This window comes from Thalassophryne amazonica, chromosome 22 (genome assembly GCF_902500255.1).
Source record: "Thalassophryne amazonica chromosome 22, fThaAma1.1, whole genome shotgun sequence".
In the NCBI taxonomy this organism is placed as follows: domain Eukaryota; kingdom Metazoa; phylum Chordata; class Actinopteri; order Batrachoidiformes; family Batrachoididae; genus Thalassophryne; species Thalassophryne amazonica.
Genome location: NC_047124.1, coordinates 6,706,154 through 6,730,316, shown reverse-complemented (window position 1 = coordinate 6,730,316; position 24,163 = coordinate 6,706,154). Strand labels below are relative to the sequence as shown.

At 42.9% G+C, this 24,163-nt stretch overlaps 2 protein-coding genes across 2 annotated transcripts in view; one reads left to right on the top strand and one right to left on the bottom strand.

The window, feature by feature from the left end:
* Positions 1 to 2,318: 2,318 nt before the first annotated feature.
* Positions 2,319 to 3,189, bottom strand: kiss2 (kisspeptin 2). The gene is made up of 2 exons (XM_034163492.1): positions 3,078 to 3,189; positions 2,319 to 2,580 (listed from the first exon to the last, which is right to left on the bottom strand). Exons 1-2 carry the CDS (start codon positions 3,187 to 3,189, stop codon positions 2,321 to 2,323), a joined length of 372 nt encoding a protein of 123 aa, XP_034019383.1. The 3' UTR covers positions 2,319 to 2,320.
* Positions 3,190 to 7,112: 3,923 nt separating this feature from the next.
* gys2 (glycogen synthase 2) overlaps positions 7,113 to 24,163 on the top strand; it is a 48,781-nt gene continuing 31,730 nt past the window's right edge. Inside the window, exons 1-3 of the mRNA XM_034163702.1 lie at positions 7,113 to 7,317; positions 10,084 to 10,265; positions 11,087 to 11,278. Of these exons, the coding sequence (XP_034019593.1) occupies positions 7,194 to 7,317; positions 10,084 to 10,265; positions 11,087 to 11,278 (498 nt within the window). The 5' untranslated portion in view covers positions 7,113 to 7,193. The remainder of the gene's footprint in view (positions 7,318 to 10,083; positions 10,266 to 11,086; positions 11,279 to 24,163) is intronic.

Genomic DNA, 24,163 nt, shown 5'->3' with positions numbered 1-24,163 from the left:
CCCTGATCACCTGCGACTCGTCAGGACTCACAGCTGTAGTGCATCTGGATGGATTGGAACATGTTGGCATTTAAAACTGGAGTGCACAGTGTGTATTTGCCAGAGACTCGACCTTGTGACCAGACGGGTGAGATCGTCGTCTCGGGAGCCATCTCATCAACAGCGGATGCTGAGAACGTCCAGGTTTGATGCACAGTCTGTGAAAGAGGAGGGGGTGAGGTCTCACGCTCATCAGCACACTTCCTGAGGTACGTTAGATTTTGTGACTAACTGTTATACAGTCAGTAAATGTGGTGTCCCTCACACCTTATTGTATTGAGCTGTATGTTAGTCATGTATCAGCTTCCACTGCAGTGGAGTTTTGTGAACTGGATGTTCCATGCCTGCAGGTTGGGAAGCTGATCAGTAATCAAGCCAGGAAGTGTTTGCTGTTTGTACACCTTTAAGTGTTCTCTCTGTGTGTAGAGTGTGGACTCACATAATGGTTCCTTCTTTCACAGACTCGGTTGTTGCGGCCACCTGGGGGGTGTCGGCGGGGTCCTTGGGTCCGAAACAGCTTCTGGCTCCGGACCGTTAGCGCTGCTGGGAGCGCACCACGCCAGGCCGCACTTTTTTATTATATTATCACTGTTATGTATTAAATTCAGTTATCCTTTGAACCGTGCTCTGCTTATTTCATACTGGGTCCTTCAAACGCTGGTCGGTTCTCCGAGCTGCGTCCGACACATAACAGAACTGTCTGCTTGAGGAACATCGGTTACCAAATGACCAAACTGAAGAAGAATTACTGAAGCAGAAGAATAATTTAGGGCAGTGAAGGAGACAAGGTCTTCAGCTCATCTCTCCAAAGTTCTCTCTCATGGACTTTTCAACAGTGTTTTAGAGGTGTGGCCTTAAAGTGAGATCTGAAGGGAGGCCTACTGGGGTTTATTGATTTACTGTAGTTAACTAATTCTTCCTAGTATGTACCAATACTACCAATCCTAGTTTTAATGTGTTACCATAAAATGTCGTAGACAGAATAGTTGTTTTGGAGCTTATGAGATTATTACCTCTGCCATTGAAGTTGAAGGGGGTGATGTTTTTGCCCCAGTTTGTCTGTTTGTGAACAGCCTGGAGCCCACAAGTTTTCATATATTTTTATGAAATTTATACTGAAGATTCATATCCTGATAGGAAAGAAGTGATTCAATTTTCAAGGTGAAAGTCAGGAAAAATCCCTATCCTTTAACACTGAACAAAGTTTCAAAAATTCATAACTCTGTCAAAAAATATCAAATTTCTATCATATTTGGGAGTGTTATATAGGATGGTATCCTTAATTGACTTACCAAGTGTAATCCAGATCTGATCCAGATTTTGTGGCCATTTAAATTTAACATTGAAACCCCCTTTTAATGTATATTTTACATTATATCTTAATCAAACGTGCTCCAGTCACTCTTATATTTGAAAGTGAGGTGTACACTGGCACTCACTATCACCTAACAAAGTTTTATCCGGATCCGATCCAGATTTTGTATTTTGTGGAATTTTGAATTTAACATCAAAGCCCATTTGATATACATTTTTCATTATATCTCAATCAAAAGTGCCTCAATCACTCTCATTTTTCTGTTATGGATTTACCGACACCACCAAAATTGGATGGAGGTTCCAATTTTATGCCTGTTTATTTTCCAGTTATCAGCTGGAAACCAAGTGCCAAAAAGCAATGACAAATTGTGCATAGCAGAGAAAACCAATCTTCTGTGGAAATTATCTGAAAAAGAATTCAGAAACCAAAAAAAAAAAATTGGGGAAAAGGCTACAATTCAAGTACATGAACTAAATGGATACTCCTGACATTTGATCACATCTAATTAAGCTTATGAAAAGCCACTTCTAACAGGACTTTGACTTTTGTGGAATTAGGTGTAGGTTCGTGCTCTTTGATCTTGGTGCTTTAATCTTTGATCTCTTCCTTTACCATTCTCCCCTTGTGATGTCACAAAGGTCTGACTGTGTTAACTCCAACCCTCCCCTGGCAATTCGCAGAGTTAATAATAGCAGATCATTGTTATTTTGATGGAGATGTGTGTCTTTGAGTGCCCCTCTGATTTATTTTGTCAACATGTTCACATTTAAAATCCTGCAAATACATTCACTTGAATGCAACCACAATTGATTTATTTCATTAAACAGACACTAAATATAAGAGCTGGTGTTTAAGAAAGCTGCTCTCAAACTTCAGAAGACATTTATTTTTGAATGTTGTTTCTTCCAACACTTCCAGACATTAAGTCTTTTTTTTTTGTTGTTTTTCATTCTACACCACCAGTCAAGAAAAATGATCAGGTTTCAGCTCTCGCAGGAACACAGACAGAGGTGAAAACTTGTCCAGGGTGGCCCGGGTCACAGCCCGCCGGTACACGTAGCTGTTGTATCGTTTCCCAAAGCGGAGCCCGAAGGGGTTGAAATTGAATTTGCTCCTGCGGTCGTTACACATGATCTGTTCGTCGTCTTTGGCAGAGAAACACAGGTTGGCTTTATCTGCTGCCTGGACGTCTGCTGATGACCTTCTGACAGACATGGTAGCTTCTGGGAAAAATAAATGAAAAAGAAACCCAGTAGAACCAATGTCATTCTGCATCAACAGCCCAAATTACTAATCACCAGTCCAATAATAAATCAATCTGTTAATTAGTGTCCATTAATAAATGATAAGTGGTCTGTCTGCAAGTATGTAACACACACACACACACACAAACATACACGCACTCTTTTTTCTAAACTAATTGATTATTGGATTAATCATCAAAATCTTGTCATCACCAGATTAATTGATCATGAAAATTTTTGCAATCTCTTGTCGAAAAGGAAAAAAAAAGAAACCCAAAAGTCACCAATTATTACAAAAATGAAGCATTTCAACCTGTAGTTTTATATTTACATGCAAAAGTGAAGTCATTTATTTATTATGACACGTTGCAAATGTAAATGCTTTCAGTTATTTTTAAAGAATAGTTAAGCTGTAGTTTAATATGAAAATTGTTCTTAAGTGTTTGTTGTTGTTGTTGTTGTTGTTGTTTTGGTACCTGTTTCTCGTGCTTGGTTTGCAGAGTCGAATCCTCCACCAGATGTTTCCAGACTTCTTGCATCCTGACCCACGATCAGCCCACATACTGCAGCCAGCACCAGAACCTTCATCCTCTGTCAGTGATCCAAGTCCTCGGTGTGGTTTTTGTGAACGTGTGAGCAGGTACTAAGGCGCTGACTCCATTCAGGATTTACTTTTTTTTTGTTTTGTTTTTTTCTTTCCTATTCCACCAGGTGACCTTGTGCTCCTGGTCAGCTGGCAGCCAATCACAGCTGGCTCTGACTGCATGTGGCTCTGAAATGCATCATTTATCAGCTGGTGTCAGAAATGCTGAAAACATGTTGCATTACTACAGAACGATGAAGCCATTTGGCTCAGTTTTACATTGGATGATTTGCTCTGCTGCGCACTTTTCTGTTTTCATCTCCGTGTTGTTCTGTGCTGTGTGTCTGAATGGATCTGTACCTCCACTGACAGACACAGGCAGGATTTATACGTAAATAAAACCACTGGAACATCTGCAGACTGCCTGTGATGGTGTTCGGACCCACTTCAAATCCACATTCATGCTGTTCACAGCTGTAAGTTGTCAGGAGAAATTCCTTCTTCTGGCAAACTTTCACATCTTAAAACTCAAGAATCATAGAAAAAAAAAGTCCTGCATTTCTGACATTTATAAATGTTTTGTTTTTTTCTGAATTTTCTGTTTCAAGTAAGAAAAGTACCAGAAGCCCTGAAATGCTCAGATCAAATCAAATCAAATCAATTTTATTTATATAGTGCCAAATCACAACAAACAGTTGCCCCAAGGCGCTTTATATTTGTAAGGCAAAGCCATACAATAATTACGGAAAAACCCCAACGGTCAAAACGACCCCCTGTGAGCAAGCACTTGGCGACAGTGGGAAGGAAAAACTCCCTTTTAACAGGAAGAAACCTCCAGCAGAACCAGGCTCAGGGAGGGGCAGTCTTCTGCTGGGACTGGTTGGGGCTGAGGGAGAGAACCGGGAAAAAGACATGCTGTGGAGGGGAGCAGAGATCAATCACTAATGATTAAATGCAGAGTGGTGCATACAGAGCAAAAAGAGAAATAAACACTCAGTGCATCATGGGAACCCCCCAGCAGTCTAAGTCTATAGCAGCATAACTAAGGGATGGTTCAGGGTCACCTGATCCAGCCCTAACTATAAGCTTTAGCAAAAAGGAAAGTTTTAAGCCTAATCTTAAAAGTAGAGAGGGTGTCTGTCTCCCTGATCTGAATTGGGAGCTGGTTCCACAGGAGAGGAGCCTGAAAGCTGAAGGCTCTGCCTCCCATTCTACTCTTACAAACCCTAGGAACTACAAGTAAGCCTGCAGTCTGAGAGCGAAGCACTCTATTGGGGTGATATGGTACTATGAGGTCCCTAAGATAAGATGGGACCTGATTATTCAAAACCTTATAAGTAAGAAGAAGAATTTTAAATTCTATTCTAGAATTAACATGAAGCCAATGAAGAGAGGCCAATATGGGTGAGATATGCTCTCTCCTTCTAGTCCCTGTCCGTACTCTAGCTGCAGCATTTTGAATTAACTGAAGGCTTTTCAGGGAACTTTTAGGACAACCTGATAATAATGAATTACAATAGTCCAGCCTAGAGGAAATAAATGCATGAATTAGTTTTTCAGCATCACTCTGAGACAAGACCTCTCTAATTTTAGAGATATTGCGCAAATGCAAAAAAGCAGTCCTACGTATTTGTTTAATATGCGCATTGAATGACATATCCTGATCAAAAATGACTCCAAGATTTTTCACGGTATTACTAGAGGTCAGGGTAATGCCATCCAGAGTAAGGATCTGGTTAGACACCATGTTTCTAAGATTTGTGGGGCCAAGTACAATAACTTCAGTTTTATCTGAGTTTAAAAGCAGGAAATTAGAGGTCATCCATGTCTTTATGTAGTTTAGCTAATTGGTGTGTGTCCTCTGGCTTCACGGATAGATAAAGCTGGGTATCATCTGTGTAACAATGAAAATTTAAGCAATGCTGTCTAATAATACTGCCTAAGGGAAGCATGTATAAAGTGAATAAAATTGGTCCTAGCACAGAACCTTGTGGAACTCCATAATTAACCTTAATTAACCTTATCGGCCACTAGATGACGACATAAGCTGCTAAAATGTGCAGCAAAGTGAGACTGACAGCCAAAAATCAGCTGACAGTTGTGTCCCCTCACCCTCATGGGCAACATACTTGTTTTTTCAAGTGAAAAAGAATTAATGTCTAATCTCAAGATTTCAACTACTCAAGGGGGCTGAGATAGAAATGGTCACAGCTTACAAATATTTAGATCTCATCACTGATTAGAACCATATTCATCATTCAGATCACATGTTGACAACCTCCTCACCAAGCTGAACCTTTTTTAGGAAAAAAATCTAACCTTCCCCTCCAGGAAAGGAAACATTTGATATCAGCAACTTATTATTATTATTATTAATGTACTAGCCTATAAAACTAGCCTATAAAATTGTTTGCAAACTGGCGCCTCCCTACCTAGCTAACCTAATTTAAACCCTATGTACCGACCCGGGCTTTGTGTTCTCAGGGTGCAGGACTACTTTCTGTCCCTAGGGTGAATAAGAAGTCTACGGGTCACAGAGCTTTCTCTTATCGTGCCCCTGTTCTGTGGAATGATCTCTCTGCATCAATAAAACAATCAGATTCTGTAGAGACTTTCAAGTCCAGACTTAAGACGCACTTATTGTCCCTTTCGTATGGCTACCATACTGGTATAATATGTTTCTATGCTTTTTACTCTTTTAATTCATTTTATTAGGAAATGTGCCGCGGCCTCAACTTTATCTAAATTCTGGGTCTTTTAGTGAAGCTTAGGGCTAGTGGCCGGCGATCACCTTAGTATTTCTTCTGTTTTTCTTGTTACTTAATGCTGACAAATTATACAGTATTGGTTGTCTTTCTGATGCCTGATTCTGTTTCTCTCTCTCTGTTTGAGGTGCAGCTTCATCCAGAGATGGGTGTGGTGTCTGTTTCTGTAACCCTCCAGTCCTGTGCACCGGCAACATTTCCTCTATATTCATTTTGTAAATTGTTCTGTAATTTATGTTTGTAGCATGGCCCAAGCAGAGGGTCACCCCTTCAAGTCAGGTCTGCTTGAGGTTTCTTCCTCAGAGGGAGTTTTTCCTTACCACTGTTGCTCTGGGGGTTGATACTTGTGTGAAGTGCCTTGAGGCAACTTTTTTTTTTTGTGATTTGGTGCTATATAAATGAAAATAAATTGAAATTAATTTTTTAATCTTTACTGGAATATGGTGACTTGCTTTTTATGAATTCCCCAACCAGTGTCTCAAGAAATTGAACACGGTGTATCACATTTCATTTTCTCTCTCTCTCATTGTTTGATTTTTATGTATAAATCCATTTTTGGCTGAGTTTCCTCTTATCACTGCTTGTGTAGAAACCAAAATCAATACAACCTTCACTCTCGTAATATTTGATATTTTTAAATACACCCCTGCTTTGTCCTTTTGGAACAACTTGGTGGAGTGGATCTCTGTGCGCTTTTACATTTTGCCAAATGCCAGTTTTAAATCATACATTATCTCCATCGTAATCGTTTTGTGTCCTTGACGTTATGTTCCACGTGTATTGGGTGGTGTGGTTCCTCTCTGTTGATGTGCGCGGTCGTTTAAAATGTCTGTTTGCTCTGTTTTTGTTACCTACTTGGCCAGGTCCTTCTTGCAAAAGAGATTTTTAATCTCAATGATGCATCATTTGAGCTTCTGGTTCAGATGGAAAAACACCACAGAAATGCAGTCCATAGGTGACCTTTAACCCTGCTATCCGTGTGTGTGTGTGTGTGTGTGTGTGTGTGTGTGTGTGTGTGTGTGTGTGTGTGTGTGTGTGTGTGTGTGTGTGTGTGTGTGTGTGTGTGTGTGTGTGTGTGTGTGTGTGTGTGTGTGTGTGTGTGTGTGAGACGCTCACTTTGTGGAGGTCAGTGTCGGTAGGCGGGATGGACTTTTATCTGGTCCTGGTTTCCTGCTGGATGACTGTCACCACCGACTTCCTCTCAGAAGAATATTGTCTTCAACTGGACCTCCAGACGCTTCAAGATGCCGCTGTCCCGTTCCTTGTCCATGACGTCACTCAGCGGAGTTCTGCCGCAGTGGGAGGGCGAGGACCTGCCGGTGGATGACCTCTTGTTCTTTGAGGTGGCCTGGGAAATTACTAATAAAGGTCAGATGATGATTTTTATCAGAAAGAACGTTTGATTCCGAGGAAGATGAACCCAGTGAAAGTGGTCGGAATAAGAACTAATTTGACTGTAAAACAGCTCGTCCACTTCAAATTACAGAACGAGTTGATTTTCCAAGAAGATTCACAAATAGCAAATGTGAATTTACTTTGGTGATTGAACAGTTTCCTCTGAAGTTCAGGGTGAAGTACAATGAATCATTTTAATCATAGGAGAGTTTTTTTTAATTAATAACACATAAAATCTAAATCTTGGTCTTTGTTGTGTATATTTTATGAAACCTGCTCTTGCCGCTGACAAAGTAAATATTGCATGACAGCAAGAGTGCGTGCGATCTCCGAACAGTTAAACATTAAACTACAGATAAGTGATGAAAGAGTAGCAGATCCACAGAGGACCAGGAGTATGCGGACGTGAAAGTTTCTGGCTATCAGGTAAAACATGCAAAATCATCCACAACACCATTTAACCACCTTTGGTCCTGGATCTCAACCACCCTGGTAGACAACCATTCCATCCCCCATCTATTTGCCACAGCCAGGTGTAATGGGGGCATCCTCCTTGACCTTCTCCAGCTTCTGGGGTCTCAACACTGAGGCACTTTCACACTGGATCATGCACAGGGCTAAAATATTGAAGCTGACGCTTCCTCACAATGCAAGTGATCCTACTTATCTTAGTCTCCACAGGTAGCTGCTCATTTGACACAAAGCCATTCCAGCGGGACCCAAGGATCCTCCAATGAAACCTGGTGCCAAAGACATCCAGTCATCACCTTAGGTCACTGGTTAGAGGCCAAGTCTCACAACCATACAGTAAGACAGGAAGCACCAGGACCCTAAAGACTTGGACTTTTCTTCTTCCTGCAAAGATATCACCATAAGATCTTTGTAGGTGTCTCTGGATCGCAAAGGCTTAGAACCCAGAGACATCAATCAGTCAATCAATCAATTTTTTTATATAGCGCCAAATCACAACAAACAGTTGCCCCAAGGCGCTTTATATTGTAAGGCAAGGCCATACAATAATTATGTAAAACCCCAACGGTCAAACAACCCCCTGTGAGCAAGCACTTGGCTACAGTGGGAAGGAAAAACTCCCTTTTAACAGGAAGAAACCTCCAGCAGAACCAGGCTCAGGGAGGGGCAGTCTTCTGCTGGGACTGGTTGGGGCTGAGGGAGAGAACCAGGAAAAAAGACATGCTGTGGAGGGGAGCAGAGATCGATCACTAATGATTAAATGCAGAGTGGTGCATACAGAGCAAAAAGAGAAAGAAACAGTGCATCATGGGAACCCCCCAGCAGTCTACGTCTATAGCAGCATAACTAAGGGATGGTTCAGGGTCACCTGATCCAGCCCTAACTATAAGCTTTAGCAAAAAGGAAAGTTTTAAGCCTAATCTTAAAAGTAGAGAGGGTGTCTGTCTCCCTGATCTGAATTGGGAGCTGGTTCCACAGGAGAGGAGCCTGAAAGCTGAAGGCTCTGCCTCCCATTCTACTCTTACAAACCCTAGGAACTACAAGTAAGCCTGCAGTCTGAGAGCGAAGCGCTCTATTGGGGTGATATGGTACTACGAGGTCCCTAAGATGCGATGGGACCTGATTATTCAAAACCTTATAAGTAAGAAGAAGAATTTTAAATTCTATTCTAGAATTTAAAATTCAAATAGACATGAATCCTACCTGCTGAGATCAGTGAATGTCTCTACAAGTTCAACACTGTCACCACATGCAGATACACTTTTGATGCCCAAGTCCAATAAGTCACTGATTTGAGTCTTGAACCACGACAACCACAAAAACAAGACACTCAGCTTCTCAAGTGCTGCAATCCAGAGTATCCAATGATTATACAAAGACCACAGCAACGTCTGCAAAGTCAAGGTGAGTAAACCTTTCCTCGGAAACAAAAGCACCTAAATTACTGGCTTCCACATCCTGATCCGACATCCGGCCCATGTGAGAACTGAACAATAGTAGCCAGTTTACATCCCTGAGGAACACCAGTTTTCACTGGGAAAAATTCACTCTGTCTCCGCTCTGCACAGCACTCACGCTAAATGTGCATAGGCTGGCTATGATGTCCAGCAACTTCTTGGGGATCCAATGACTTTTCTGGATGTCTCAGAGAGCAGCCAGATCAGCTGGATCAACTGCTTTGTGAACATCAACACAGGCTGCAAAGAAGCGGTGCTGATATGCAAGTTGCATTCTGCGAGTACTCACAAGACTAGAAGGCAGTCCATGGTTGACTTCTTTGGCATAAAACCAGACTCTTCCGGTCGCTGAATAGCAAGTTGATGGAATGGAATCCTATTAAAAATAATCCTTGCAAGCATCTTCCCTGGCACAGAGAGAGGTGTGAGTCCATACAATCACCCTTTCCTTTCCAGACTGGGACAAGAAGTCCTTTTGTTCCCCATCCATAGAGATGATACCAAAGTCCCAGATTGTTTGCAATGCCAGGAGAATGATCAGTTGACCACGTAACGAATAGATATTATAGTTGATTGAAGAGCAATTCCATCAAAATCATGAGGACAGCACGGGAATTACAGTACTTTTTGTCGGTGGACCCGTATCTTTAAGAGACCAGAAATAACTGGGCAAATGTCCGCTGAGCCATTTCATCTCATTTATATTGTGGAAAAAACTTTAAACCCAATGAGCAGGTGAATGCTGCAACTCTTTGTGTGCAGAAAACCCTCCGTTCATAAGTTACAAGCTTTTCTGTTTGCATGTTTGTAGTTGGTGGCATCTACACAGTGATTCAGACCAAGGCCAAGATAACAGTGGATGAATGGGCTGACAATTACTATATGATGGGGCCGTACTTTGAGCACAACGTCAAGATGCAGGTGGAGGAATGTGAGCCACCCAACCCTGCTGTCAGGAAGGCCATGGATGCTCTCATTAGCAACGGCTGCCAGGTTAGTGTTTGCTGACTAATTAAATGTGTTAATCTCCCCGTTTGTTATGTTTGTTCATATGATTCATGAAACCATCTCTCTGGACTTCACCTTGCTACAATACACACAAGCAATTCAAATAAAACAATGATATAAGCAATTCACAGCTTGATGTTGGAGTGGCACAGAGATGGAAGTTCAACTACAGTTTGCCAGAAGGCACATGGGTGATTCAAACCTAGATTTGCTCTGATTTCTTCTATAAAAATCCTTCTTTGCTCCACTCCATCATGAAGCTGTGACTCGTGATGCAACAAGTAAATGTTGCGGTTTTCCCAGTTCCTCCCACTGCAGCCAGAGAAGAATTTAACTTCTTCAGGGTTGTTACAGATGTCTTGGTGGCTTCCCTCACTCATTTCCTGCTCCAGACAGATTTACCATGCAGTACCCTGCTGTCTTTATTTCTTAATGACCAATGGAAATGTTCATGTCTTTACGTTCTGACTGGTCAAAAGAAAACTGCCTGCAAAAATAAAGATTTGTATTAAAAATAATTATTGTTTAGTTTGTCCAAATACTTATGGTCTCTGAAAATAGAGGAACTGTGTATAAACATGTCTGTCTCGTCTCGTGGCAAGGAAGATTGTATCTTAGTCAATTCCCAGATGGGATGGTGCACATCAGTCGAAATGCCTGTAATTACTAAAAGGTTAATATTTTTGGATTAAAGCTTTTGAATTAAAGCACAATATTTATGTACCTGACTAGAGTAAGAGATGTGCGTTTCTCTCTGCATCTTTCTGAGCGATACACCGATCAACACGAGTGTAAATGTTTTGTAGGTTCACTTCGGTCGCTGGCTGATCGACGGCAGCCCCAGTGTCATCCTGTTTGACATCGGCACAGCTGCCTGGAATCTGGACCGCTGGAAGGGCGATCTCTGGGACACCTGCAACATCGGCCTGCCTTACCACGACCGAGAGGCCAACGACACCCTCATCCTTGGGTCCTTGATTGCTTGGTTCTTCAAAGAGGTTCACCAGATGTTTGCTGTGATGCTCATAAGTCCTGGGCTCAGTATTTTTAAAAGTTTTTTCATCTTTACATTCAGTGGCCGTCATTGATCCACGCACTCTGTCTCTCCCGCTCTTTCTCCTCCACCGTTTCTCCATTCATACTGCAACGTGTGTAGGACGGATCAAAAATGTGACCAATAAGATGAAAATTCAGTAAGGTATATCTTATATATTATATTCCAATTCTAAGGTGGAACTATGCCAGTATACTAAGGTATATCTAAATATATAAAAAGGAAGAGCAAAATAGGAGAGTAGAAAAGAATAGAGTAGAGCCACTTAGGTGCCTGGTCTTGAGAACCAGGGATAGTAGGTTAAAAAGCTTTTTTTATCCCATGGGAACTCTCCCTACACACCCAAGCAGCTCAAGAAAAAGGTATATATAATATAAGTAATAAGACATAAGAAGGATAAGACATCACAGGAGAAGATTGTTATCAAACACAAAGGAACCAACTATTTTGTAAGCTACCATGAACGTTGCTAAGGCTGACTAGATAAGCTAACGTTAGCTGTTAGATATAACTAATTGTACCCCACTCCTCCAATATTTACTTAAATATAATAATATTAAAAAGGGGGGAACAAGAAAAAGTAAAGCGTGTAGAAGTGTATATGGAGACATAAGTACATATATTTGCAGAAAAGAGAAAAACGGCGCCCATTTTAATCACCAAACCTGCAGCTGCCAGCGTTACACATCTTGCTGCTGTCTTGCTGGAAAATCACTTTGGGATTACTGGAACTGCTCTTGCCTGGTTGACGTCATACCTGTCCAGTCGCTCTTACTGCGTACTGTGTAATGGCATCTCCTCTGATTGTAGGGACATGAAGTTTGGGGTTCCTCAGGGATCCGTTTTAGGCCCCCTGCTTTTTTCCCTTTATGTAGCACATCTTGGGAACATCCTGCGGTGCTTTGGGATTTCCTTTCATTGCTATGCTGATGACACTCAATTGTACATGCCAATAACTGCTGGTAATCTCATTCACATAAAATCATTGGAAGATTGCCTTGCATCAGTAAGAAGTTGGATGTCTAATAACTTCCTACTTTTAAATTCTGATAAGACTGAAGTTATGGTTCTTGGTCCAGCGAGGTATCGGCATAAATTTGATCAGCTAGCACTTAGCTTAGGTCCGTGTGTTATACGTCATACGGATAAAGTGAGGAACCTTGGAGTAATTTTTGATCCTACGTTGTCCTTTGATTTCCACATTAGAGACATTACGAGGACTGCTTTCTTCCATTTGCGAAATATAGCGAAGATCCGTCCCATCCTGTCTATGGCTGATGCTGAGACTTTGATTCATGCATTTGTCTCTTCTAGATTGGACTATTGTAATGCTCTATTTTCTGGCTTACCGCAGTCCAGGATTAGGGGTCTTCAACTGGTTCAAAAATGCTGCTGCCAGACTTTTGACACAAAGCAGAAAGTTTGACCATATTAAACCTGTTTTGGTGTCCCTGCACTGGCTTCCTGTTCCTGCAAGATCGGATTTTAAAGTACTGTTATTAGTTTATAAAATCGTTCATTTACTTGCACCTCCCTATCTAGCTGACCTGGTAAGCCCCTATGTACCAGCTCGGGCCCTGCGTTCTCAGGGTGCAGGACTTCTGTGTGTTCCCAGGGTGAATAAAAAGTCTGCTGGTCATAGAGCTTTCTCCTACCGTGCCCCAGCTCTGTGGAACGATCTCCCGGCACACATTCGGCAGTCGGATATTGTGGAGACTTTTAAGTCACGTTTAAAGATTCATTTGTTTTCTCTGTCTTATCATTAGTATTATGAAGTGTTTTATTCTTGTATTCTTTTATGGTTGTCTTTCTTTTATGGTCTTTTTTTATTGTTTTAAATTTTTTAATTGGTTGTTGTGTGAAGCGCCTTGGGACGATTTTATCGTGAACTGGCGCTATATAAATTCATAAATTTGAATTTGAATTTTGCTGTTTCTTCTTCTTCTGCTTATATTTCTGACACACTATTCAGTAGCTTCGCCCAAACTTAGAATGTAGAAATCTTGCCTTTTATGTCCCCTTTCTTCTGTATCAATCAATCGACCAATCCCATAATTTTTGCAAAATCAACCACCATCTGTCCTTCAATGTTCTTCCTCCTGACACCGTTTCAACCCCTTGCTTCCTCATCACCAACATGCCCACTGGTATCCAGTCACCACTCTTTCTTAATATACACTAAATGAAATGAAGAACTGAAATAAAGTGCTGTAATAAGTATTTAACAGACAATAAAATGAAAACTCAAATGTATTTTTTGTGTGTCATATTGCTGGATATTGAAGTGCTCAAACCCATATCTTAATTTTTTTTTCTTGCTACCATTTTTCCCTCTGTAAAATTGAAAGATGATTGTTTCAAGCTCCTTCTCAAACAATATCTTTGACTTTTCAGTTAACTGACAACCTTGGAGACAGGCCCAATGTCATCATTCATTTCCATGAGTGGCAAGCGGGACCAGGGCTCATTCTTTCTCGTTCACGCAAAATACCGATGGCAACAGTGTTCACGACGCACGCCACCCTGCTGGGACGATACCTCTGTGCCGGAAAGGTCGACTTCTACAACAACCTGGACAAGGTCAGAAGTCACGTGCACTGGTCATATAATGCAAACATTTATGTTCATTTATTTATTTAGTTATTGTGCCTATAACATCAACCATATGTAACACGAAACTGGTGAATGGGTCATTGAATAATAATCCTGTACTATGCAGTAATACAGTACTCGTGTCTTCAGTGACACCAGTTGCTAATGGTAACATTTTTGATTTCACCTTTGGTTGCAAAACACAGTAAACTGCACAAGATATAGGCTTAATGCAACCAACTACAAACAGCCTGAGATACTGGAAGTATGGAACCTGTTAATATGCGTAATTTATATTTTTAGCAATGCTAAGTGTCCTCATGCAAGTCCTCCAAATGTTACTTAGTCTTCCACGGTAACTCTGGAATGTTTCAAAAAAGAAAATGTGAGCAGGTCTGAGATTACTAAACTATAGGAGAAAAGTGCAAAAACATCTGGCGTAATACTGCTGCCAGATAAACCAAGATATTCTGCTGTTGGTATCAAAGGCTGGAACCATGTGAGGTGGTAAAGTGGTTTATTACAAATTTGAAGTGACAGCGGGTCACAGGGCGCTGCAGCTGAAGCACAGAAGGTGGAGACATTGGTGGTCTGGAGGGGAGCCAGGATTTGAGTAGCCAGAGCAAAGTGGAGCCACAGAACAAGGAGAGAGAGAGAGAGAGAGAGAGAGAGAGAGAGAGAGAGAGAGAGAGAGAGAGAGAGAGAACTACTAACTACTGATACAGGGATAACTGGACTGAGAATTGTAGAAGCAAACTAGGGATCAGAGACCAAGTGTACTGCACAGTGGAAGGGAAGAATTTTGTGAAGATGGAGTGAAGAGCCACAATTGAAATACAGCACAGTGATTGGATGCAAGAGTTCCACCTGCCAGAGGTGTGGCCACACAGAGGTGATCAGTGAAATGTGTAACAGATCCAACACAAGCAGGAAGAAAAAAGTTAGAAGAAATAAATACAGGTACAGAGAACATGACACTCAACCAAAGCAGATGAAATCTGGTTTACGGGCCAGCTTTTGTTTCACCTTTGTTGAAGGTTTGAAATTAAATGGTCATTTTGTAAAGTAGGACTTTGAGATGCTCTGTACTAAAACACACTTGTTTTAAATACCTTAAAGAAAAAAGGTGATTCATATTAAAACTCAGGTTACAGAGAAACCTGGGAATATATGTTTGTAAATGTGATCCTCTGGCGTTGTGTATGGAAAAAGATTTTACTTTAAACATTCTTTTGAGAAAGTATTTGCATGTTTTGAATATGGATGAACAAGTACAATGAAGAAATCCAATTCTCACATACAAATGTCAGATTTACATCAATTATCACTGTGAAAAGTTGTGTTCCCAAAGTCCTGTCCTTAACAAGAACTTGGAGCTTCATTAATGATTTCACGAATGGTCAGGCTTCGGTTCTATGCGGCGCACAGCCTAAAGGTCAATGTGCGGCTAAAGGCCACTCATTGGCTGAATCAATATTGCTTCCTGTCTGAACTTTCAGACAAACCTTGCATGAAATCACATCCACATGTATTTCTGTGTTGACTATGACAACCTAGATGGAAACAAAGGGTGTATTTAGTGCTCAAGTCTTTATGCAATTAATTATTTAGCTGATCACAGAAAAATAATATTCAATTCTATGTAATGATCTGTTGGTTATTTAAGTCATGAAAATCAGTTAGAGACTCGCACCTGAAGGTGGATGCCAGTCCATCACAGGGTTACTTCCCCAATCAAGGCTGTACTCATTCACAGCTGGTTGGCCTGAGACAATGCGGGTGAAGTGTCTTTTCCAAGGACACAGACCCATGGTACTGTGGACCAGGAATCCAAACCCAAATATACATAGTGGCAGGGTTACCCCACTGAGCTACCTGCTCTACAATAAACAAGCCAAACTTTAATTAGTTATAGTTTCTAAGGGCCCTGTCCCACTAGTGTTTAGGAGGATTTGCGCATGAAATGAGGAGACAAAAGCTGAGCCGTCCGCAACAAAGGTGGGCGGAAATGGACAATTGTCACTGGGGTGGCATCAGCGAATACATGAGGAAGAAAAGCGGATATAAACAGTGGAACAGAAGCGAAGGCGACCGCGGAGGTGCCCCCATGAGGGGCCAGCGGACGTGATGCACCTCGCTTCATCCGTGCCACTCTGTCTGCATGCGCGACATACCATTGCGACCGTGATGTGGGCCATGCTGGGCACGCGTCATATCTGTTTTGCATGCTGTCCTGGTCCGCCGCAAAGCTGCAGCCAACCCGTCGGTTTGCGGATCATCAGCGGATGACAGGGGATATGCGGCGCGTTGGTTGTGTATGTCCCTGCGTATGTCTTCAGTATGTGTTCAGGCAGTGATGCGGATCTCATCCGCATACAGACAGGATTTTCAAAGCGGCTCAAAAATCCTGTCTGCGGACATGCGTGCCTCTGCGGATGATCACGGAGCTTTTCGGATGGCGGCGACTCATACAGGAATGTTAACCGGTTATGCGGTTGTTTGGCGTATGTGGGCCACTTTGTGCGCATTCCATCCGCAAATCCTCCTAAACGCCAGTGGACATGGCCCTAAAATATGACGATTCCGTCATCAGTGAGTTGTTCTTCTCAACATGAAGCTCAGTCACATCACTGGATCAAAAACCTGCAGACTGGTGGCACTTTTTTGCATGACTTTTTCAAAAATGTCACACAGTGAATGGACTAACTGGTTTGCAACCTTGAATATCTATTTTTACAAATCATTACCTTCCCCACCATGTCGGTTGTTTGTGCATCTCTTGTAGTTTGACCTTGACAAGGGGCGGGCGACAGACAGATCTACCATCGATACTGCCTGGAGAGAGCAGCGGTGCACTGCGCTCACGTCTTCACAACAGTCTCCAAGATCACTGCTGTCGAAGCCAATCACATGGTGCACAGGAAGCCAGGTGGAGTATTCTGTCATTCTCATCTCCATCCCAAAGGAGCCAACCATATCTGAGTGCAGTTTGCACAGTGATGAGTTGGATGTAACTTCTTAAAATTAAGGTTTAGTTGACAGCATGAAGCATGAAATGAAATTATCAGAAACAGACCAGGGCTTTGATCAAAAAACAGGTGGGTCAGCAAAAGGCAAAGTGACAAACAGTCATTGCCAAAACATGGCCACAAGACAATCTGGCACAGCATTAATGCAGTAATATGTGATGATCAGATGTACAGTCAGTGATTCCAGCAGTGGGTGTGGACAGGCATGAGCATACTGAAGTACTGATGATGTACTAACTGAGACTCTTAGGGTAATGCAGCAGTCAGGGTTTATGTCTCTTTAAAACAGGGGTGCTTTTAATGATCCTTTCAATGGATTCAGGTATGTTGGAGCAGGGAGACAACTAAGAGTGTCAGGAAGGTAGAGCTCAACAACTGATCTTGGGCACCCCTGCTTTAAAACATTATGTTGATCTCAAGTCTCACAGTCACACCAGGTGAATGCTGCTGCAGCAGTTTCACAATGTGTCCATCCACACCTCCTGAAAGTAACCGTCTATCCAGGTGAAATGTGGGCATGTCCTTGGCCTTTTCCAGCCGCTGGGGTCCTCAACACTGAGGCACCTGCGTGTTGAATGTGATAGCTGATGTTCCTTCACAATGTCAGTAATCCTCCTCATCTTACTCTCACTAAATAACCGTTCGTTATACACAAAGTCATTCCAGTGGGACTCAGGCATCCTCCAAAGTAGACCAAGTACCAAAGACATCCAGTTGCCACCGTAGATCTGGTTAGAGTTCAAGTCTCACAACCATATAGTAAGACAGGAAGCATCATAACCCTACAGACTTGGACCTTCATTCTCCTGCAGAGATATCGGCATAAGATTTTTCCAGGCATCTGTTATGTGGGCCGCCCTAAGAGGAGGTACTGCTGGCTAACGCCAGAGGGCACCCTGCCTGTTGTCGGGTTTCAGGCACCAGAGGGCACAGTCACCACCCAGGAGCCAGGACTACAGCTGTCAGAAATCATCTCATCACCATCCCATCCCATAAAAGACTGGAGGAGACACCACATCTCTGCCGAGATATAAGCTTACCTCTCAGGTAACCTCTCAGCCGTTTTTGACTGTGCCGTATGCCACAGGTTCTCTTTTCTGAGTGTTGTAGGAGTTCCTGTCTACTAGCCAGCTGGGAGCCGGGTTTGTGGTTAATGGAGGAGTGACGTCTTCACCCCTCACTCCAAACCGGCTAAGTAGTGCTTTTCAGGCTTCACAAACTGTGTTTCCTGTGTAGGTGTTTTCCCACCCTACTACAGTGAGAACTTATTTTGCTGACTGCTTACTGGGTGTCCACACACCCACCCTTAACCTGTTTTTGTTCTGCCAGCAGTACCGGATCTGACAGCTGGAAGCAGAGGCCACCTGGGGACTGGGACTTGGCGGCTTCAGTATACTGCAGGTCTTCATTGGCGGCGGAACTTGTGGGCCCCGGCTCTTCTCTGGATAGGCGTCTCCTACCTCGGGCCTGCCCACACGTCACTCATTGTATCTTGTGATTGACAGTCTAAAACAGTATTTGACCTGCTGTGCACTTTTGCTGCAATAAATTGTATTTATTGGATTATCTATTGACCGTTCATTTGCGCCCCCTGTTGTGGGTCCGTGCATTACACTTTCCCCAACAGGATATCTCGGCCAACGTCATGGATCCCAAGGGGCACAACCCACCCGTTGAACAGTCAATGGAGACGCAAGGTGCACAGGCTCTGCAGGAGGAATAATGGGTGAGTTGTGCAGCAATTCTTGGCCGCCTTCACTGCTCGGTTGGATTTGGTAACCGAGCAGAATGTACTACTCAATCGTAGGTTGGAGGCTCTCACCGCACAGGTGGAAGCGCGTGCACAGGGCGCGGCTGCTGCTCCTCCTCCTGCCGACCTGTTGCAGAACAGGGACCCTCCAGTGGTCGTTCAACGGACCCCCCCCCCCATCCCCTGAAGCATACATAAGTCCCCCGGAGCCGTACGGAGGCTGTGTAGAGACGTGCACGGACTTCTTAATGCAGTGCTCGCTCGTCTTCGCTCAGCGTCCAGTAATGTACGCGTCAGACTCCAGCAGGGTGGCTTATGTTGTCAATTTGCTTCGAGGTGAGGCACGCGCCTGGGCTACGGCGCTTTGGGAGCAGAATTCACGGTTCCTAACAACATACACTGGGTTCGTATGGGAATTCAGACAAGTGATTGATCACCCTAATCGAAGCGAATCTGTTGAGGGGGGGGTCCTGTTGTGTGGGCCGCCCGAAGAGGAGGTACTGCTGGCTAACGCCAGAGGGCGCCCTGCCTGTTGTCGGGTTTTAGGCACCAGAGGGCGCAGTCACCACCCAGGAGCCAGGACTACAGCTGTCAGAAATCATCTCATCACCATCCCATCCCATAAAAGACTGGAGGAGACACCACATCTCTGCCGAGATATCAGCTTACCTCTCAGGTAACCTCTCAGCCGTTTTTGACTGTGCCGTACGCACAAGTTCTCTCTTTTCTGAGTGTTGTAGGAGTTCCTGTCTACTACTGCCAGCTGGGAGCCGGGTTTGTGGTTAATGGAGGAGTGACGTCTTCACCCCTCACTCCAAACCGGCTAAGTAGTGCTTTTCAGGCTCTTCACGAACTGCGTTTCCTGTGTAGGTGGTGGAGGTGTTTTCCCACCCTACTACAGTGAGAACCTATTTTGCTGACTGCTTACTGGGTGTCCACACACCCACCCTTAACCTGTTTTTGTTCCTGCCAGCAGTACCGGATCTGACAGCTGGAAGCAGAGGCCACCTGGGGACTTGGGACTTGGCGGCTTCAGTATACTGCAGGTCTTCGTTGGCGGCGGAACCTGGTGGGCCCCTCTTCTCTGGATAGGCGTCTCCTACCCTCGGGCCTGCCCACACGTCACTCATTGTATCTTGTGATTGACAGTCTAAAAACAGTATTTGACCTGCTGTGCACTTTTGCTGCAATAAATTGTATTTACTGGATTATCTATTGACTGTTCATTTGCGCCCCCTGTTGTGGGTCCGTGCATTACACTTTCCCCAACAACATCTCTGCATCTCAAAGGTCACGGACCCAGAGATAAGAACATCACTGCTGAGATCAGTGAATGTCTTTACAAGTTTAACACTTTCACCAAATATAGATACACTTCTGATGACTGAGTCCAGGAAGTCACTGAAAGCATCTTAGCCTTGATCTAGGAAGTCTCACACCCACACACTCAGAAGTGTTTCAACAAAAATATCTGCTGACTCATCAAAGATCACAACATTGTTCATGAAGTCAAGATGAACAAACCTTTCCTCACCGGCAAAAAGCACCTAAGCTGCTGCTTTTCGTAATCCTTCCCAACCCCAAGTCCATGCAAGGAACAGTGGAGGAACCAGAACACATCTGTGGTGAATGCCAGTTTTCACTGGAAAAAAAAAAATCTGTGTTTCTAATCCCGTATCTGTGTATAGGGAATGTCCAGCAACTTCTTGGTGATCCCACAAATTCCCAGATGATTGTCCCAGAGACCAGCCCCATCAACTGAATTAAATGTTGACTTCTTATGTGTGAAGTCAGACTGTCACTTTCACTGTTTCTAATTATAGGCATTGTCAGATTTCAGTGATCAATCAAAATAGCATTTTTTTTCATGTTGTAAACAAATGTTTTACTTCGAATTGTGTGCCAGATTTTCTCAGGAAAGCTCTTTACTCAAAGTAGAGAAGCTTGAATCTTTGACTGGACTGGGTTGCTTGACGTAAGGACGTTTCGCGTCAAATCACAGAAGCTTCCTCAGCTAAAATGCTTGCTCTGGTAGTCTGACTTCTGTCTTGACTCTTGTAGAGAAGAATAAACCAGAAGCCAACAAAAGCTGGAGTTTTTTAACCTAACCAGACCCCACCTACCGAGAGGTTGACTGCTATAGGCTAGTGACTAAACAATAGCTCTAATTAGCACCTATTGTGTTCTATTTAGCACTCTCCTAATGACAGGACGGACGCCTCCCCTGATGGCTCCCTTGACGACTCTCTCCTGATGACATGAATGACTCATTACCATGAACAAAAGACTGAAACTGCTTTGACCCGAGTACCACATTGTAAACAGGGAACAAGTGTGTCTGAGACCCACTGAAAATTGTTCTTAAGTGTTTGTTGTTGTTGTTGTTGTTGTTTTTTGGTACCTGTTTCTCGTGCTTGGTTTGCAGAGTCGAATCCTCCACCAGATGTTTCCAGACTTCTTGCATCCTGACCCACGATCAGCCCACATACTGCAGCCAGCACCAGAACCTTCATCCTCTGTCAGTGATCCAAGTCCTCGGTGTGGTTTTTGTGAACGTGTGAGCAGGTACTAAGGCGCTGACTCCATTCAGGATTTACTTTTTTTTGTTTTGTTTTTTTCTTTCCTATTCCACCAGGTGACCTTGTGCTCCTGGTCAGCTGGCAGCCAATCACAGCTGGCTCTGACTGCATGTGGCTCTGAAATGCATCATTTATCAGCTGGTGTCAGAAATGCTGAAAACATGTTGCATTACTACAGAACGATGAAGCCATTTGGCTCAGTTTTACATTGGATGATTTGCTCTGCTGCGCACTTTTCTGTTTTCATCTCCGTGTTGTTCTGTGCTGTGTGTCTGAATGGATCTGTACCTCCACTGACAGACACAGGCAGGATTTATACGTAAATAAAACCACTGGAACATCTGCAGACTGCCTGTGATGGTGTTCGGACCCACTTCAAATCCACATTCATGCTGTTCACAGCTGTAAGTTGTCAGGAGAAATTCCTTCTTCTGGCAAACTTTCACATCTTAAAACTCAAGAATCATAGAAAAAAAAAGTCCTGCATTTCTGACATTTATAAATGTTTTGTTTTTTTCTGAATTTTCTGTTTCAAGTAAGAAAAGTACCAGAAGCCCTGAAATGCTCAGATCAAATCAAATCAAATCAATTTTATTTATATAGTGCCAAATCACAACAAACAGTTGCCCCAAGGCGCTTTATATTTGTAAGGCAAAGCCATACAATAATTACGGAAAAACCCCAACGGTCAAAACGACCCCCTGTGAGCAAGCACTTGGCGACAGTGGGAAGGAAAAACTCCCTTTTAACAGGAAGAAACCTCCAGCAGAACCAGGCTCAGGGAGGGGCAGTCTTCTGCTGGGACTGGTTGGGGCTGAGGGAAGAACCGGAAAACATGCTGTGGAGGGGAGCAGAGATCAATCACTAATGATTAAATGCAGAGTGGTGCATACAGAGCAAAAAGAGAAAACACTCAGTGCATCATGGGAACCCCCCAGCAGTCTAAGTCTATAGCAGCATAACTAAGGGATGGTTCAGGGTCACCTGATCCAGCCCTAACTATAAGCTTTAGCAAAAAGGAAAGTTTTAAGCCTAATCTTAAAAGTAGAGAGGGTGTCTGTCTCCCTGATCTGAATTGGGAGCTGGTTCCACAGGAGAGGAGCCTGAAAGCTGAAGGCTCTGCCTCCCATTCTACTCTTACAAACCCTAGGAACTACAAGTAAGCCTGCAGTCTGAGAGCGAAGCACTCTATTGGGGTGATATGGTACTATGAGGTCCCTAAGATAAGATGGGACCTGATTATTCAAAACCTTATAAGTAAGAAGAAGAATTTTAAATTCTATTCTAGAATTAACATGAAGCCAATGAAGAGAGGCCAATATGGGTGAGATATGCTCTCTCCTTCTAGTCCCTGTCAGTACTCTAGCTGCAGCATTTTGAATTAACTGAAGGCTTTTCAGGGAACTTTTAGGACAACCTGATAATAATGAATTACAGTAGTCCAACCTAGAGGAAATAAATGCATGAATTAGTTTTTCAGCATCACTCTGAGACAAGACCTTTCTAATTTTAGAGATATTGCGCAAATGCAAAAAAGCAGTCCTACATATTTGTTTAATATGCGCATTGAATGACATATCCTGATCAAAAATGACTCCAAGATTTCTCACGGTATTACTAGAGGTCAGGGTAATGCCATCCAGAGTAAGGATCTGGTTAGACACCATGTTTCTAAGATTTGTGGGGCCAAGTACAATAACTTCAGTTTTATCTGAGTTTAAAAGCAGGAAATTAGAGGTCATCCATGTCTTTATGTAGTTTAGCTAATTGGTGTGTGTCCTCTGGCTTCACGGATAGATAAAGCTGGGTATCATCTGTGTAACAATGAAAATTTAAGCAATGCTGTCTAATAATACTGCCTAAGGGAAGCATGTATAAAGTGAATAAAATTGGTCCTAGCACAGAACCTTGTGGAACTCCATAATTAACCTTAATTAACCTTATCGGCCACTAGATGACGACATAAGCTGCTAAAATGTGCAGCAAAGTGAGACTGACAGCCAAAAATCAGCTGACAGTTGTGTCCCCTCACCCTCATGGGCAACATACTTGTTTTTTCAAGTGAAAAAGAATTAATGTCTAATCTCAAGATTTCAACTACTCAAGGGGGCTGAGATAGAAATGGTCACAGCTTACAAATATTTAGATCTCATCACTGATTAGAACCATATTCATCATTCAGATCACATGTTGACAACCTCCTCACCAAGCTGAACCTTTTTTAGGAAAAAAATCTAACCTTCCCCTCCAGGAAAGGAAACATTTGATATCAGCAACTTATTATTATTATTATTAATGTACTAGCCTATAAAACTAGCCTATAAAATTGTTTGCAAACTGGCGCCTCCCTACCTAGCTAACCTAATTTAAACCCTATGTACCGACCCGGGCTTTGTGTTCTCAGGGTGCAGGACTACTTTCTGTCCCTAGGGTGAATAAGAAGTCTACGGGTCACAGAGCTTCTCTTATCGTGCCCCTGTTCTGTGGAATGATCTCTCTGCATCAATAAAACAATCAGATTCTGTAGAGACTTTCAAGTCCAGACTTAAGACGCACTTATTGTCCCTTTCGTATGGCTACCATACTGGTATAATATGTTTCTATGCTTTTTACTCTTTAATTCATTTTATTAGGAAATGTGCCGCGGCCGCAACTTTATCTAAATTCGGGTCTTTTAGTGGAAGCTTAGGGCTAGTGGCCGGCGATCACCTTAGTATTTCTTCTGTTTTCTTGTTACTAATGCTGACAAATTATACAGTATTGGTTGTCTTTTCTGATGCTGATTCTGTTCTCTCTCTCGTTTGAGGTGCAGCTTCATCCAGAGATGGGTGTGGTGTCTGGTTTCTGTAACCCTCCAGTCCTGTGCACCGGCAACATTT